Below are 15,558 nucleotides of genomic sequence, written 5' to 3' on the forward strand. Positions count from 1 at the left end.
ACTAATATAAAACAGCGATTATTAACCTCTTGCATGTTAGAATCAGTCTGAAAATAATCGAACTACTGAAGCTTAGGTTTTTCCTGTGTTAAATTATCATAATCAGAATGTCTGGTTATTAGAGCCAGGCGCCAGTTTTTTGGGGGGTGCTCAGGGCTTACTTCTGTTTATGAAGAGTGCTTTATTGCTTCCCTTGATCATGTCCCTGTGAATTATAGCTCTGATGATTTAAGTTGTCTTTATTTATTTTTTAATTTTTTTTTAGAAGAGTCATAAATATATTTTATTAGCGTTCCAGTCACTTCATTGATAATTCTGAATTCTATCCATCAGGTGGTAACAATCAGCCTAAAATCCACAGAGTGCACAGATGTTTTCATAATTTTCACTATTCTTGATTCACTGAATAACCCCCATGGAGTAAGTTAGCATTATCTGCATAACTAATAAAGAAACAGAAAAATGAATGATCTGTGTCCTCTGGCTGAGGGCCTGAGTTGACTCTTGGAGCCAGTAGGCTTCTTCTCCTATATCACTGAGTAAAAGCAGAAAGACAGGTGGGACAAGGGGAGAGAATCTATTTTGCTTAGCACATCGAGTTCTATTGTGAATTATTGTTTAGCTGTACCAATGAAATAAAAGGCATAAAGACAGTTGAATTCTTGACAGAAGAACCTGCCAAAGAATTTCATTTTAACTACTTTATGCTAAAGTTTTGAATTTTCTTAGAACCTAAAGGATTACTGTACATTAAACATTCTTTCATAGAATTCTTAGTGATAATTTAAAAAATATCACTAAGGAGAAATGCAGGCAGGAGGAGGAACATAAAAAATCCAGCAAGTAATGTTTTGGTTAGACTTGAGGAAGACAAGATACTTGCCCACTCTGATGGCTGAAACACCCTTAGGTGTATAGGCCTGAAATAAAGTTTGAAATAGTTTTCCAGGAAAAGAGAAAAAGAAATCCCTATGTGCATCTGAATTATTACTTGTTCATCAAATCTGAAATGTAACCCTTGGCACACACACATAAAAAGCTGTTTACCAGCGCAGACTGAGGTATGTATCCTTGAGTAGCAGGTACAACAACAGAGGCATATCAGTGGTCATGAAACATTAAGACAAAGTGGCATTCAGCAGGAGAGAGAAGCAGTTGTCCCATTTGGGATAAGTGGACATGAATTCTGTGTACTATGGGATAAATGAGCAACTCGGGAAGGGTTAGCACGAGGGCTCTCTCCCACCGGCACTTATGTAGGACTGTGTTTGTGGGTTGACCAAAATACAGTTCCTCATATTGAGGTCCTCTTCCAACTGTTGGAAGTTCTTTTATGTCTACCAATCTTCCCTTCCTCCAAGGTAACAGAAGAGAGGAGAACTTTTAGAAAACAGGTTTAAGTTCTCATTCCAGATAAGCATTTCACTGTTATAATTATTACCCTAAAAAAAAAAAAGAAGAAGAAAAAGAAAGAACAAGGGAAAATCTGATATCAAAGTTATACTGGGTGTCTCCCTTGAGCAACTTTGCAGGGACTAATGGTCCTGAGAAAGATTTTAGTTATAAGATACTCTGATCTCAGGAATCTGATTTGTGCAAAGTTGGCAAATGAAGAGTACAGGAGAACACTCAGGATGGATTGAGTCTGGATCTATCTTGCTCCTAACAGCCCATGGTAGGCATGACGACAGCAGGTGAGGAAAGAGTAGCATCCTCTTCTTTCCACTGAGAAGTGATTGTCTTTAGCTGAGTATAGAACTGGATGCCCTGTTTGCCATAAAAATTGGTGTCGCCTCTGAACGAAGAGCGAGAGCCAGTGAATGAGAACATTGGCAAAGGCACTGGAATGGGGACATTCACACCCACCTGTCCTACATCTACCAGGTGTGAGTATTTCCGAGCGGTGGCCCCGTTGGTGGTGAAGATGGCCGTTCGGTTCCCATACGGGTTGTCATTCACAATCTTGATGGTTTCATCCAGAGTTTCTGTTTCCAGAACCATAAGCACTGGACCAAAAATCTCCTCTTTCTAACAGGTCATATTTGGCTTGACTTTTGAGATAATGGTTGGGCCAACAAAGTTGCCATTTTCATAGCCTTTGACTTTAATTTTTCGACCATCAAGAAGAAGGGAAGCTCCCTCCTTTGTTGCACTATCAATCAGATTACAGACTCGCTCTTTGGCCCGCGGAGTGATCAGAGGGCCTAGATCTGCTCCAGGCTGGTCTCCTGCATTGACTTTCAAGTTTTTGGCACGTTCCACTAAGTCAGGCAGCCATTTCTTAGCTTGTCCCACCAGGATTGCCGTGGAAAGAGCCATGCAACGCTGGCCAGCAGCTCCGAAAGCTGCCCCAACCAGCTGATTCAAAGTATTTTCCTTATTGGCATCAGGCATGACTACGCCATGGTTCTTGGCTCCCATGTTGGCTTGAACTCTCTTGCCATGTTTCGACCGTTTCTCAAAGATGTACTCTCCTGCCTGGTTGGAGCCTACAGAGCTGATTGCTTTGATACCCGGATGATCACAGATAAAATTTACAGCATCATGTTGTCCGAGAATGATGTTCAGTGTTCCCTCAGGGGCACCAGCATCCTGGAGCAACTTAGCAAGAAACATAGTTGCTCCAGGGACTCTCTCCGATGGCTTCATCAGGAAGGTATTCCCACACACCGTGGCCATGGGGAACATCCACAGGGGGATCGTGGCCGGAAAATTGAAGGGGGCGATGCCTGCACATACTCCCAGAGGAATAAAGGTCCATGTCTTTAGTGATGGATGGCATGGTTTCTCCCAGCATGAGGTATGTCACGCTGCATGCATGTTCAACCACCTGAAGGCCTCGAAATACATCTCCTTCAGCATCTTCGAGGGTCTTCCCTTGTTCCAACGTGATTAACCTGGCAATTTCTTTCAAGTTATCTTTAATAAGTTGCTGATAGCGGAGCAGGAGCTGCTGACGGCTTAATATTGAAGTGTCTGCCCATGCGGGAAATGCACGTTTGCAGGATGCAACGGCTGCATCCATTTCAGCCTTGGTGGCCTGAGGAACCCGACCAATGACCTCATTGGTGGCTGGATTGTGGATGTCAATCCATTTGTCACTTTTGGAGTCAACAAATTTCCCATCGATGAAGAGCTTGACCGTTGACACTGAAGAAGAGAAGGAAGATGCTGGGTACCAAGCGGAGTTCACCTTGGAAGAAATCTGCAGGATCCGGGACCGCATCGCAGCCGCAGACACGAGAGCCGCCATGGTTCTCTGCTGTTCTTCGCCTCCGGGCGACTCTACTGCGCGAGGTACCGCCGAAGCACGTCGGCTGCCAGGTCTCCTTAAGTTGTCTTTAGAACTTAGGGTTAGTTATTGCTGCTTAGTTCTGATTTTTCCTTCCTTTGTTTTTTGCCTCTTACTGGTTCATTAGAGTGCTTTGGCCAATTATGGATAGACCTTCACTGTATCACTGTCATCCCGTTGTTCATCGATTTAGTCGACTGAGCACCAGTAACGTCTACATTCGTCCCAGCCCTGAGATTTTAGCAGATTCTCCTTACTCATTTTTCCCAATGACTGGAGGCTCTTTTCAGGGTCAGGGGAATGAGAGCTGTTATTGTTGCTCTATTTGGCATATCAAATACGCCACAGGGAGCTTGCCAGGCTCTTCTGTGATGGATAGACCTTAACCTAACATTATTAACAATGGACATTTTGTTGGTTGAATAGAGTTTTTATTGTAATTTCTAAGCTAGAGGTGAGCAATTCTTGAGAAACATGGTAAAGACCATATTGTATGTTACTGAGTGGTGGGTCAGATCTGGCAGGAAATAGAAATACATGCATATTTGTTAGTCACTGCTTTCTTGTAGTGGAATACAGTACAATATATATTTGATTTCCCTTCTTCAGAGTATACCAGAAATTCCTGCTGACCTGAAACAACTTTATAAGACCGTGTGGGAAATATCACAGAAAACAGTTCTCAAGATGGCAGCTGACAGAGGAGCTTTCATTGATCAAAGCCAGTCTTTGAACATCCATATTGCTGAGCCGAACTATGGCAAACTCACTAGTATGCACTTCTATGGCTGGAAGCAGGTTAGTAGAGGATTAGCAGGACTTAACTGCTGACATAGGGTATTTTATAATTGGAGCAGTTTTCTATCCTGTTCAGTATTACTACCTAAAAGTTCTTTTACTGGGGGCTGGAGCAATAGCACAGTGGGTAGCACATTTGCCTTGCACGCGGCTGACCCGGGTTCGATTCCCAGCATCCCATATGGTCCCCCAAGCACCACCAGGAGTAATTCCTGAGTGCAGAGCCAGGAGTAACCCTTGTGCATTGCTGGGTATAATCCAAAAAGAAAAAAAAAAAAAAAAAGTTCTTTTACTTTAAATCTATTATGTTAAAAATCAATGCATGGCTTAATTTTGGGGGGCAGAAGGGAGGGGGTTGAGGTCTTGAGGTCATATCTGGCAGAGCCCAGGGTACCATATGTGGTGCCAGGAATTAAAATAGTTCGGCCACCTGGCATGGTCAGCATTACCTGCTGTACTGTTTCTGGCCGCAGCCTGTGGCTTTTGTACCAGACCAGATGAATTTTCTTAATTCTTTTAGGAGTTTGACTTGTTGGATTCCTATGATTCTCCCATGACTCTCAGTGCAATCACTGAAGTTATGCTGGTTGTTCCTTTATATTGTTTCTTGATTATATTCCTCTTATTCTACCACCACTATCCTATTTAGGCGGGGGGAGGGGTCGGAGGTTGAAGGGCAATCCTTGGGCTATTACTGGCTCTGCCCAGGAGTGACCCCTGGCAGTGCTTGTGATATCCATGTGCAGTGCCAGGGATTGAGCCGGGGTTGGCCTTTTACACAACAATTATTTTACCTCTTATCCTTTCGCTTCTGGCAGGGTTGAGGAGAGCGAATATGGAGCTGGGGGGAGAGTTGGCAGGGCTCAGGGCTTGCTACTGGCAGTTCTCTGGGCACCCCATGTGTTGCCAGGGATCAAACCAGAGTCCACTGTTTGCGTGGCAAGTTCCTAACCCCCGTACTATCTCTCTGACCTCACTGGCCTGTATTCTGAACCATCTTTCTACTGGTATCCGTGCTCTGTGTTATGTGCACTGTCACAATCAGATTTTACCTATTTCAGCTCACTGTTCAGAAACATCCCACTTGGGGGCAGGGGAAATGACGTGTAGGATGAGAATCAGCCCTTGGCACTGCATGGGTCCTCTCTCACTGCTGGGAATTGCTAAGTGCTGAGCCAGGAATAAGCCTTGAACACTACTCGGTGTGGCCCAAAAACAAAAATATGTTATTTTGCCACTTAAGTTAAATATAAAGCCTTAGTCTTTGCCAACTATAAAGTCTTTGTATTCATATTCCCTGGTAATGTACTGCTTATTTATATAAATTATGGAGTTATTGACGAGCATTTATCAAAAATCTGTGTCAGGACTGGAGATTCTGGAGATGATAATCCTTGTCCAGATGATAATCCCATTCTTTGTTGTTGTAGTTGTTACACTAGAACATAGTCAAATGTTTTAAATACTTATAATCTAGGTAATATATTTTATGTAGTCTTAAAGTTACACGTAGAAACCATAAGACGAAATAGGAATATTTGACATTTCTAATGTATTTGTTTATTGTGGGAGAGCGAGTCAGACCTGGCGGTGCTTAGGAATTACTCCTGGCTCTGCACTCAGGAATCACTCCTGGTGGTTCTGAGGCAACCATATAAGATACCAGGGTTGAACCCCTGTCGGTCACATGCAAGGCAAGTGCTGTACCGTATATGCTGTACTGGCTACAATATTTGGCATTTCTAAAGCAATAGGTCTCTCTGGGGGTGAAGAGTAAAACTGATTCTCTTTTTCTAAGTATTTTTGACAAGGTTTCTAGAGGAAATAGAGTTCCAAGTTAAAAAAAAGTTTGATCTGGTTTATGAGAATTTAATTTTCTAATTACTGTTTTTTGGGAGGGGGGGCACACCCCGTGGTGCTAAGGGCTTACTCCTGGCTCTGATCACTTGAGGTGGTGCTCGGGGGACATTATGCGGTGCCAGGGATTAAACCTGGGTTGGCCACCTGAAAGGCACATGCCGTATCTACTCTACTATCTCTCCGGCCCCTGCAAGTACACTGGTCTTGAACATCTAGATTTCTGATTTTTTTTCTTTCCTTATAGGGTTTGAAGACGGGAATGTATTACTTAAGGACCAGACCTGCAGCTAATCCGATTCAGTTCACTCTAAATAAGGAGAAGCTGAAAGAGAAAGAAAAGACATCAAAGGAGGAAGAAGAGAAAGAGAGAAATACAGCAGCCATGGTGTGCTCACTGGAGAACAGGGATGAGTGTTTGATGTGTGGGTCCTGACCAGCACTTGATAGTCAGACTGAGTTGCAGCGTAGGTAGGTGTAGTAGGTTTGCGTGAAGTGGTGTCCTTATCTTTGGACATTACTGCAGGGAAGTAGGTTTCATTGCTCCTCTGGCACCATTTGACCGGGAAATGAAACTGAAGACTTTTCACTGTGCGAAGCATAAATATCACCTTTCTTAAATAAGTCATTCTGAAATAAAGATGATAATTTCTAAGTAGTTGTGTGAGACTAATTTTGTCATTTATTTTTATACAGAGGTTAAATTTTAATAAACCATCTTCTGTTTGAGAGTTCATGGAGGAAATTTGAAGATAGATTTTTAAAAATCAATATTTTAATTGAGTCACCACAATATATAGTTATAAAATTGTTCAGTCATACAATGTTCCAACACTTGTCCCTTCACCTGTGTACATTTCACACCACCAGTGTCCCCAGTTTCCCTCTCGCCGCCCCCTGAAGATTATTAAGATGCTTTGTGGGATTCTTATTTTATAAGATATCTTATATTGTTGTAGTAAAAGATACATAACATTTTACTGTTTAGCTCATTTTTAAGCATTATTCGGTTATATACATTTATAAAATACAACCATCACCACAGATTGTAGAACTTTCTTATCCCAAACTGTATAACATTTTTTTCCTTCCGTTTCTTCCATTTCTTTCCTCCCCCAGTTCGTAATCTCTAATTCTTTCTGGCTGTTAATTTTCTTATTCTAGGTACTCATATACATTGAGTCATATAATATTTGCCCTTTTGTGTCTGGCTTAGCATAGTATTTTTAAGATCTATCCATTTAACATCAGAATTTCATATATATTTTTGGGGGGCCACACCCAGCAGTGCTCAATGCTTACTCCTGACTCTGGTGAGTCTCGGGACCACAAAGGGTGCTTGGGAGCAAACCCAGGTTGACTGCACACAAGACAAGCCTAATTTCTGTACTATCTCTCTAGATATTTCCATTTTAAGCCTGAACTTTATGTATATATGCATTAAAATTATTTTCATTTTTGGGTCACTCTCAGCTGTGCTCAGGGCCTCCTGGCTCTGCACTCAGGGATTGCTCCTGGCAGGTTTCAGCGGCCCTACGGGGTGCCAGGGGTCAAACTCAGTTTGGCTGTGTGCAAAGCAAGCGCCTTACCTGCCTGCCTGTTGTATCTCTCCAGCCCCTGTGTTTTTTCCTTTGATTGTTTTTGTTGTTAAAATGTTTACATTTTGCAGAAGGTGAACTTTAGGGGCTGGAGAGATGGTAGCACAGTGGTTAAAATGCTTGCCTTGCATGTGGCTGACCTGGGCTCAATCCCTGACACCCCAGATGGTGTCCCAAGCATAGTGCAGAGCCTGGAGTAACCCCTGAGCATAGCTGTATATGTATAATTTTACATTTTGGACAGGGGAAACTTGTCTACTTACTGGTCTTAATAAAGACAATAGGAAGACAATAGGGCTTGGGAGATAGCACAGCAGGTAGGGCACTTGCCTTGCACACGGCTGATCTGGGTTTGATTCCCGACTTCCCCCCATGAGTGACCCCTGAACACAGAGCCAGAAGTAACCCCTGAAGTAACTGGGTGTGACCTAAAAACACATGAACAAACAGCTTTCCAAAAGGAAAAAAAAATACCTTGCAGCCTGAGCTGCCCTATCTGAATTGGACTGTTTTCTTACCTAAGGAACATGCACCGGGCATATGCAGCAACATTCCCTGTTCCAGTGGAGGTACATGTGCATAAATCGGTCCTAAAGCACAAGTAACTCACTGTGCTTAGAGGTGACCAAATACTCATGGGTCTGTTGCTCCCTTTCTCTCCCAGCCTGTATTTATGGTCTTGGGGTGGTGGGCGGGGGGGCCCTCTCAGAGAGCCCAGCAAGCTACTGAGAGTATCTCGCCCGCACGCCAGCTACCTGTGGTGTATTCTATATGCCAATAACAGTAACAAGTCTCAAAAAAAAGATGTTACTGGTGCCCGCTTGAGCAAATCAATGAGCAATGGGCTGACAGTGACGGGGTGGGGTGGATTTTGAGTTTCAGCTGACAGGAAAAATCATACATCTCGTTTACTGATGGTTCTCTGTGGTGTGTTAGCAACTCAGCCCCTCTCTGGAATATCCCTGAAGAACATTCTTGAAATCAGCGCTTCTCAACAAAGGGCTGTATGGTACCCAGTTTGCTCCCAGGACATTCCAAGGGGGCCACAGGTGAAAATCCATGCAGTGGGAACCCCCAGCACAAGACTAGGGAGCCAACTGGTAGGATGGAGGCCACAGAAGGGAAACAAGATCATAAGGGGGCTGTGGATAAAAAAAAGTTGAGGGCCGCTGCATTAGATGATAGAGCTGGGACTTCACCAAAGGATAACTCCTGGGTGAACTCACTACTATGCGGAGTGGCCTGACTTGCTATATTAGGGCTTTATCTCATCTTTGGGCCAGACTCGGTGCCAGGAAAAGACCCAGTTTGGATGTTTCTCTGCCTAGAGGTCTCCAGGGAGGATTCAACCTGAGTGGCGGATGATATCTGGGCTTTCACCTGCTTGGCTCTGTCAGACTAGAGACATCAGGTGGACTCAACTTCTTTGGCACTAACTCGGCCTTAGGATTCATCTGGTGTGTTTGGATGAAACAAGAGGCCTCAAGGTTCTCTTGTATGTCTGTCAAGCCATTGCTGTGTTTGGGACAGACGCAGACCTTAAGAAAAGATGTGGCCAGTGTAATCAGTGTAGGTTGTGGTCTGCACGACTGCTCTAGACAACTTCTGGTGGAGTACCCTTCATCCACATATTATTGGGGCTTTCTCAGGAGTTAGGCAAAAGACGAAAGAAAGGAAATGATAAAGTGGTAAAAAGTCCATTTTATTATTGGAGTGAAGACAGCATTCTAGGAATGAAGCAACAGTTGATCCACCTCAGTGTTTGATCCATAATCTCTTGAGGGTATTTCAGCCCACGGCATTGCTGCTTCCCAGAGATCCCAGCCCCAGCTTCCCAAGTAGTCGCTCCCCCTGGCAAGGTTCCCTCCCCCCGGCTCTGGAGCCTCTGTGACGTCTCCACTGCCGCCAGGGCGGGTTACTTGCGGTGGTGCAGCAACTTCTCTATATGTTGGCGGGTTACTTGCGGTGGTGCAGCAACTTCTCTATATGTTGCCGAATCTCCCTGGTCCTCACCCCATAAATGACAGGATTCAAGGCTCCAGGGAGAAGCAAATAGATGGCACTGAGCAAGTTCTAGACATCCTGAGACACAGATTTGGCCACCCGGAAGACAATGGAAGTAGAGAGACCAGAGAGGTAAATGGTGAGGATGACCAGTAAGTGGGAGCCACATGTGTTCAAGGCCTTGGCACGGGCTCCCCCAGAAGAAATCTGGAAGGCAGCATAGATGATGCGGGTGTAGGAGCTTCCTAGCAGGGTTAGGTCAAAGGTCACAGTGATCAGCCTCATGGCCAGTCCCAACCGGTCGTTAAAGGTCAAGTCTCCACAGGCTATGCTCAGTAGCGCAATGTACTCACAGGTGAAGTGTCTGATGACAGCTGTCCGGCAGAATTGAGCTCGTGAGGTCAGCACCACCAAGGGCACTGCCACTCCCAGGCTCCGGGTCAGGGCAAGAATGGCCAGGATGGCCAGTAAGCGAGAGGTCATCAGGTCTGTGTAGCGGAGTGGGTGGCAAATGGCCACATAGCGGTCTAGGGCCATGGCCAGCAGGAGGTTGTAGTCTAGAAGGAGGGTGAAGTAGATAAAGAACATCTGGGTGAGGCAGCCTTGCAGCGATATGGGGTTAGCATAATGCACAAACCCTTCCAGCATTTTGGGCATTATGGCCGTGGCGGCACAGATGTTGATAGCCAGGAGCAAGGCAATGAGCACGTACATGGGCTGGTGCAGGCTCCGCTGGGCGGCCACCGTGTGGATGATCAGGGCATTGGCGGAGTATATGGACACGTAGAGGAAAGTGAGAGGCAGCACCAGGAGGGGCCGCCATTCTCTCAGCCCAGGGAAGCCCACCAGGAAGAAGTTGGTGTAGGAACTGTTGAAGCTGCTGGTACTTCCATTCTCACCCATTAGCCTTTGCCCTGGGATGGCCTGGGGATGGGGAGAAGGGAGGGTTCAGATGGTTAGACAAAATAGCCAATGGAAGGAAGCATCCTTCTATTTTAGGGTCTGAGGGAAATATATATATATATATATATATATATATATATATATACACACACACACACACATATATCACTCTCATCCCGCTGATCACTGATATATATACACACATATGTGTATGTGTGTGTGCATGTATGCATGTGTATATATACGTGTGTATGTATGTACATATATATTCATTTGGGGCACAGACAGATATTATGCCAGCTGTTAAGGAGACTGTAAAGATGAACAAGAAATTTCTTGCCTTCTGAGAACTCGCCCTTAATGTTTGAGGAATATAAAGTTTTGGGGGCCACACCTGGCAGTGCTCAGGGCTTACCCCTGACTTTGTGCTCAGGGTTTGCGCCTAGGGTAGCCCCATGGGGGGAACAGGTGGAGCTGGGAATTGAACCCAGGTTAGCTACATGCAGGGCAAGTGCCCCAGAAATGTAAAGTTTGAAAATACATGGACTTACCTGTTCTGGGTATTTACTTCTGAGTAAAATAGTCAAAAAGTGGGAGGAACTGCAAGGTGGTAGCTCACGGGGCTGGAGCACATGCTCTGCGTGCTGGAAATGTGGGTCTGAACTGCACTGTGCAGTCGGCCAAGCACTTCTGGGAGCTGCACCCCCTAATCTCCACCCCCACTAACCCAGGAAAAAAAGGTTGTGGAAGGAGCAGGTGTGGTAGTAAAGTGGGGAAAAAAGTGAAGGACCAGAGGTGAAAGTAGAAGAAAAGGAGACGTAAGTTTATGAGAAATCTTTGGTCCCAGTACCCTGGGAAGGACCTTCAGGCTGATGGCGGAGAGGAGAAACAGGAGTAACAGCCTGTACAGCCTGGTCCATTCTGTGGCAAGGACTGAAGGACATTTCTGGGGGAAACTCTTGGTCTTGGATACAAAGACAAGGTCACAGAAGTGGCCTTTTAAAAACCTCTATAGACTGATTGTGGGGCTCTTGCCTGGCCTTGATTCTGCTCTTGTTTATCTGTGGATGGTGATCTCTACTATTTTCCTTTAATAATGTACATCCTGGTCAGTGCAGCACTATTCACAATAGCCAGAATCTGGAAACAGCTTAAGTGCCTGAGAATAGATGGTTGGATAAAGAAACTATGGTACATCTACACAATAGAATACTATGCAGCCACCAGGAAAAATGTAGTCATAAAATTCATGTATAAATGGATGGACATGGAGATTGTCATGCTGAGTGAAATGAGTCAGAGGGAGAGGGACATACATACAGACATAGTATGATTACGTTCATTTGTGAGATATAAAAAAAATAGTATCAGACTAATACCCAAGGACAGTGGAAACAAGGGCCAGGAGGAATGGTCCACAGTTGGAAGCTTGCCACAAGTGGCGGTGGGGAGAGGGAAGCTAGGATAGAGAAGGGACCATTATGACAAAGATAGCTGAAAATTATTGCTCTGGATAAGAACTGAGTGTTGAAAGTTGATAAAAGGACAAACGTGAGGACCTTTCAGTATCTGTTTCGCAAACCATAGTGCCCAAGAAGGGGGGGGAGAGAAAGAGAGAGAGAGAGAGAGAGAGAGAGAGAGAGAGAGAGAGAGAGAGAGAAGAGAGAGAGAGAAGTAAAGCACCTGTCATAGAGGAAGGCTGGATGGTGGGGGAGGGAAACTGGGGACACTGGTGGTGGGGAAATGTACCTCTGATGAAGGAATGGGTAACGGAATATTGTATGGCTGAAACTCAATCATGAAAACCTTTGCAACTGTGTATCTCCTGGTGATTTAATAAAATATATACCATAAATAACATATTTTATACTATATTATATATAATAATGTACATTCTGGGCTGAAGAGGTGGCTCAAAGTGTCTGCATCTTATTGTGCAGGAGGTCCAGGTTCAGTCCCTAGTATTGCATGATCCCCCAAGTATTGCCAGGAGTGTCCCCTGAACAAATAATCGGGAATAGCCTCTGAACACTGTTAGGTGTGACTCCAAAGCATCCCACTATTCCACTAATAATAGTAAAAATAATAATGATAATGAAGAATGTGAATTCCAGGAGAGTAGGAGGGAAAGCAGCATAATCTAGCACATCTTGGAGATACAGCAGGTAAATTCTAGAGCTCTGGAATAGATTACACTGCAATAAGCCAGTCACATGAACATTTTGATGTTCTAGTGCTTATGAAATTACTGTTTCCGGGGCCGGAGCAATAACACAGCAGATAGGGTGTTTGCCTTGCATGCGGCTGACTGGGATTTGATCCCTGGAATCCTATATATTCCTCCCCAGTCCACCAGGAGAGATAGTTTATTGAACTATTGCCTTTCATTGCCTCCCATTGTCTTACTCAGCAGTTAAATATCTGAATAGATTAGTACACATATTTTCATTTCCTGAGCTGGAAAGATACAACAGTGGGTGGGGCACTAGCCTTTCGTGTGGCTGGCCGGGTTCAATCCCCAGTACCTCATATGACCCCCGAAGCTGTGCCAGGCAGGACCCCTGAGTGCAGAGCCAGGGTGTGGCCCCAACCTGAGCAGCACTGGGTGTGGCCCCAACGCCCTCTCAAAAAAAAAGTTATGTTTATGCTGAACTATCTTCTACTAAATACGCAACAGCGTACGTCCAAACAACCAATGTGTGTACCCTCATTAGAAAATGCTTTCTTGCTAAAATTGCTCACCATCATCTGAACCTTCAGTGAGTTGCATTCTTCCTAATGGAGGGTCTGGTCTCAATGCTGATGATGGCTAATGGAGCAGGTGGTAGTTTGGAAGGCAGGGGTGGCCCTGGCAAGTTCTTGAAATAGACACAGGTTTGCTACAACCATTGATGCTTCCTTTCGTGGAAGATTTCTCTGTGCTCTATGATAGCATTTACCTACAATAGAACTTCTTTTAATATCAGAGTTAATCCTCTCAAATCCTGGCAGCTTTTCCAGCTGTTTGCACAGTGTACTAAACTCTCTGTGGTTATTTCATCAGTGTTCTCAGTATCTTTACAAGGATCACATTCTGTCTCTAGAAACCACTTTCTTTGCTCATCCGTAGAAGAAAGCCCTCATCCTTTGAAGTTTGATGACAAGATTGTTGCAATCCATCTTTAGACTCCTTTTATCATTCTAGTTCTCTTTCTAGATATTCCACCCTACCTGTAACTACCTCTCTACTGGTCTTGAATCCCTCTAAACCATCCATCAGGATTAGAATCTACTTTTTCCAAACTCCCCTTACTGTCCATTTTTGGCTTCCTGCCATGAATTTAAAAGTTCAAAAAGGCACTTAGAATGGTGAATCCTTTGCAGGCAGCTTTTAATTTATTTTATTCAGATTCATTGGAAGAAACATTATATATGGCACCTATAGCCTTTTGAATTGCTTTTGTCAAATGATAAGACTTGAATTAATTTCTTGAACTATGGGCTGCAGAATAGACATTGTGTTGTAGCACTGTAGCACTATCGTCTCGTTGCTCATCAATTTGCTCAAGTGGACACCAGTAACGTCTCCATTGTGAGACTTTTTGTTACTGGTTTTGGCATATCAAATACCCCACGGATATCTTGCCAGGCTCTGCCGTGCAGGTGAGGATACTTTCGGTAGCTTGCTGCGCTCTCTGATAGGGAGGGAGGAATCGAACCTGGGTCTGCCATGTGCAAGGCAAACGCCCTACCCTCGGTGCTATCACTCCAGTCCAATTTTAACAAGACAAAATATTAATTTTCAAAAATTCATAGTTCAAAGAACACCCAAAAGGAGAGAGAACAAAAGGGAATGCCCTGCCATAGAGGCAGGGTGAGGTGGTGAGAGAGATACTGAGATCATTGCTGGAGGAGAATAGGCACTGGTGGAGGGATAGGTAAATGATCATTGTATGAGTGAAATGCAAACACAAAAGTTCATGAATTTGTAACTGTACAACACAGTGATTCTCTAATAAAAATTTTTAAAAAATAATAAGATTTTGAAACAATAATATTTAAAAAATAAAATTAGTTTACTACAAAAAGAAGTATTAAATCTCTTCCCTTACATGTCATAAGGCATTAATAGGACATTATTTAAACTAGAATAGAATTATTGAATATTATTAGATACATAGCTAAAACATCATACAATAGGTAGTGCTATATAAAACTAATTTTTTAAAATAAATTTATTTATTTTTAATTAATGAATCACCATGAGGGTACAGTTACGGATTTATACACATCTGTGCTTATGCTTCCCCCATACAAAGTTCGGGAACCCATCCCTTCACCAGTGCCCATATTCCACCACCAGTAAACTCAGCATCCCTCCCATCCTCCCCGATCCCATCTCCCCCCACCCCACCCTGTCACTGTGGCAGGGCTTTCCCTTCTGTTCTCTCCCTCTAATTAGCTATTGTGGTTTGCAATAAAGGTGTTGAGTGGCCACTGTGCTCAGTCTCTAGCCCTCATTCAGCCCGCAACTCCCTTCTCCCACATGGCCTTCGACTACATTATAGTTGGTGATCCCTTCTCTGAGTTGCCCTTTCCCCAGAATGTGAGGCCAGCCTCCTAGCCATGGAGTCAACCTCCTGGTAGTTGTTTCTACAATTCTTGGGTGTTAGTCTCCCACTCTGTTATTCTATATGTCATAGATGAGTGCAATCTTTCTATGTCTGTCTCTCTCTTTCTGACTCATTTCACTTAGCATGAAACTTTTCATGCCGATCCACTTAAATAAAAAATTTGTGACCTCCTTTTTTCTAACAGCTGCATAGTATTCCATTGTATAGATGTACCAAAGTTTCCTCAACCAGTCATCCGTTCTAGGGCATTCGGGTTTTTTCCAGATTCTGGCTATTGTAAACAGTGCTGCGATGAACATACATGTGCAGATGCCATTTCGATTATACTTTTTTGCTTCTCTGGGATATATTCCCAGCAGTGGTATTGCTGGGTCAAATGGGAGCTCAATTTCTAATTTTTTGAGAATCGTCCATATTGTATAAAACTAATTTTTGATTTTGTGTTTTTGTTTGAGGGCACACCAAGTGGTACTCAGGGGGAACTCCTGGCTCT

General features: G+C 44.0%; 2 protein-coding genes and 1 pseudogene across 3 annotated transcripts in view; 1 reads left to right on the top strand and 2 right to left on the bottom strand.

Moving 5' to 3' along the window:
• RRM1 (ribonucleotide reductase catalytic subunit M1) overlaps positions 1-6,605 on the top strand; it is a 48,215-nt gene extending 41,610 nt beyond the window's left edge. For both annotated transcript variants that reach the window (XM_004618221.3, XM_055142933.1), the window contains exons 18-19: positions 3,902-4,090; positions 6,195-6,605. In XM_004618221.3, the coding sequence (XP_004618278.2) occupies positions 3,902-4,090; positions 6,195-6,383 (378 nt within the window). In that variant the 3' untranslated portion in view covers positions 6,384-6,605. The remainder of the gene's footprint in view (positions 1-3,901; positions 4,091-6,194) is intronic.
• Positions 14-3,865, bottom strand: LOC105943337 (methylmalonate-semialdehyde dehydrogenase [acylating], mitochondrial-like). Its single transcript, XM_012934911.2, is given in 2 exon segments — positions 14-2,749; positions 2,751-3,865. Coding segments are annotated over 2 exon segments (1,590 nt in total). The 5' UTR covers positions 3,254-3,865; the 3' UTR covers positions 14-1,662.
• A 2,896-nt stretch (positions 6,606-9,501) lies between the features above and the next one.
• LOC101545093 (olfactory receptor 52E8-like) lies at positions 9,502-10,452 on the bottom strand (annotated as a pseudogene).
• Between the last annotated feature and the right edge of the window lie 5,106 nt (positions 10,453-15,558).

The sequence above is a fragment of the Sorex araneus genome, chromosome 6 (assembly GCF_027595985.1).
Source record: "Sorex araneus isolate mSorAra2 chromosome 6, mSorAra2.pri, whole genome shotgun sequence".
Taxonomy (NCBI): Eukaryota; Metazoa; Chordata; class Mammalia; order Eulipotyphla; family Soricidae; genus Sorex; species Sorex araneus.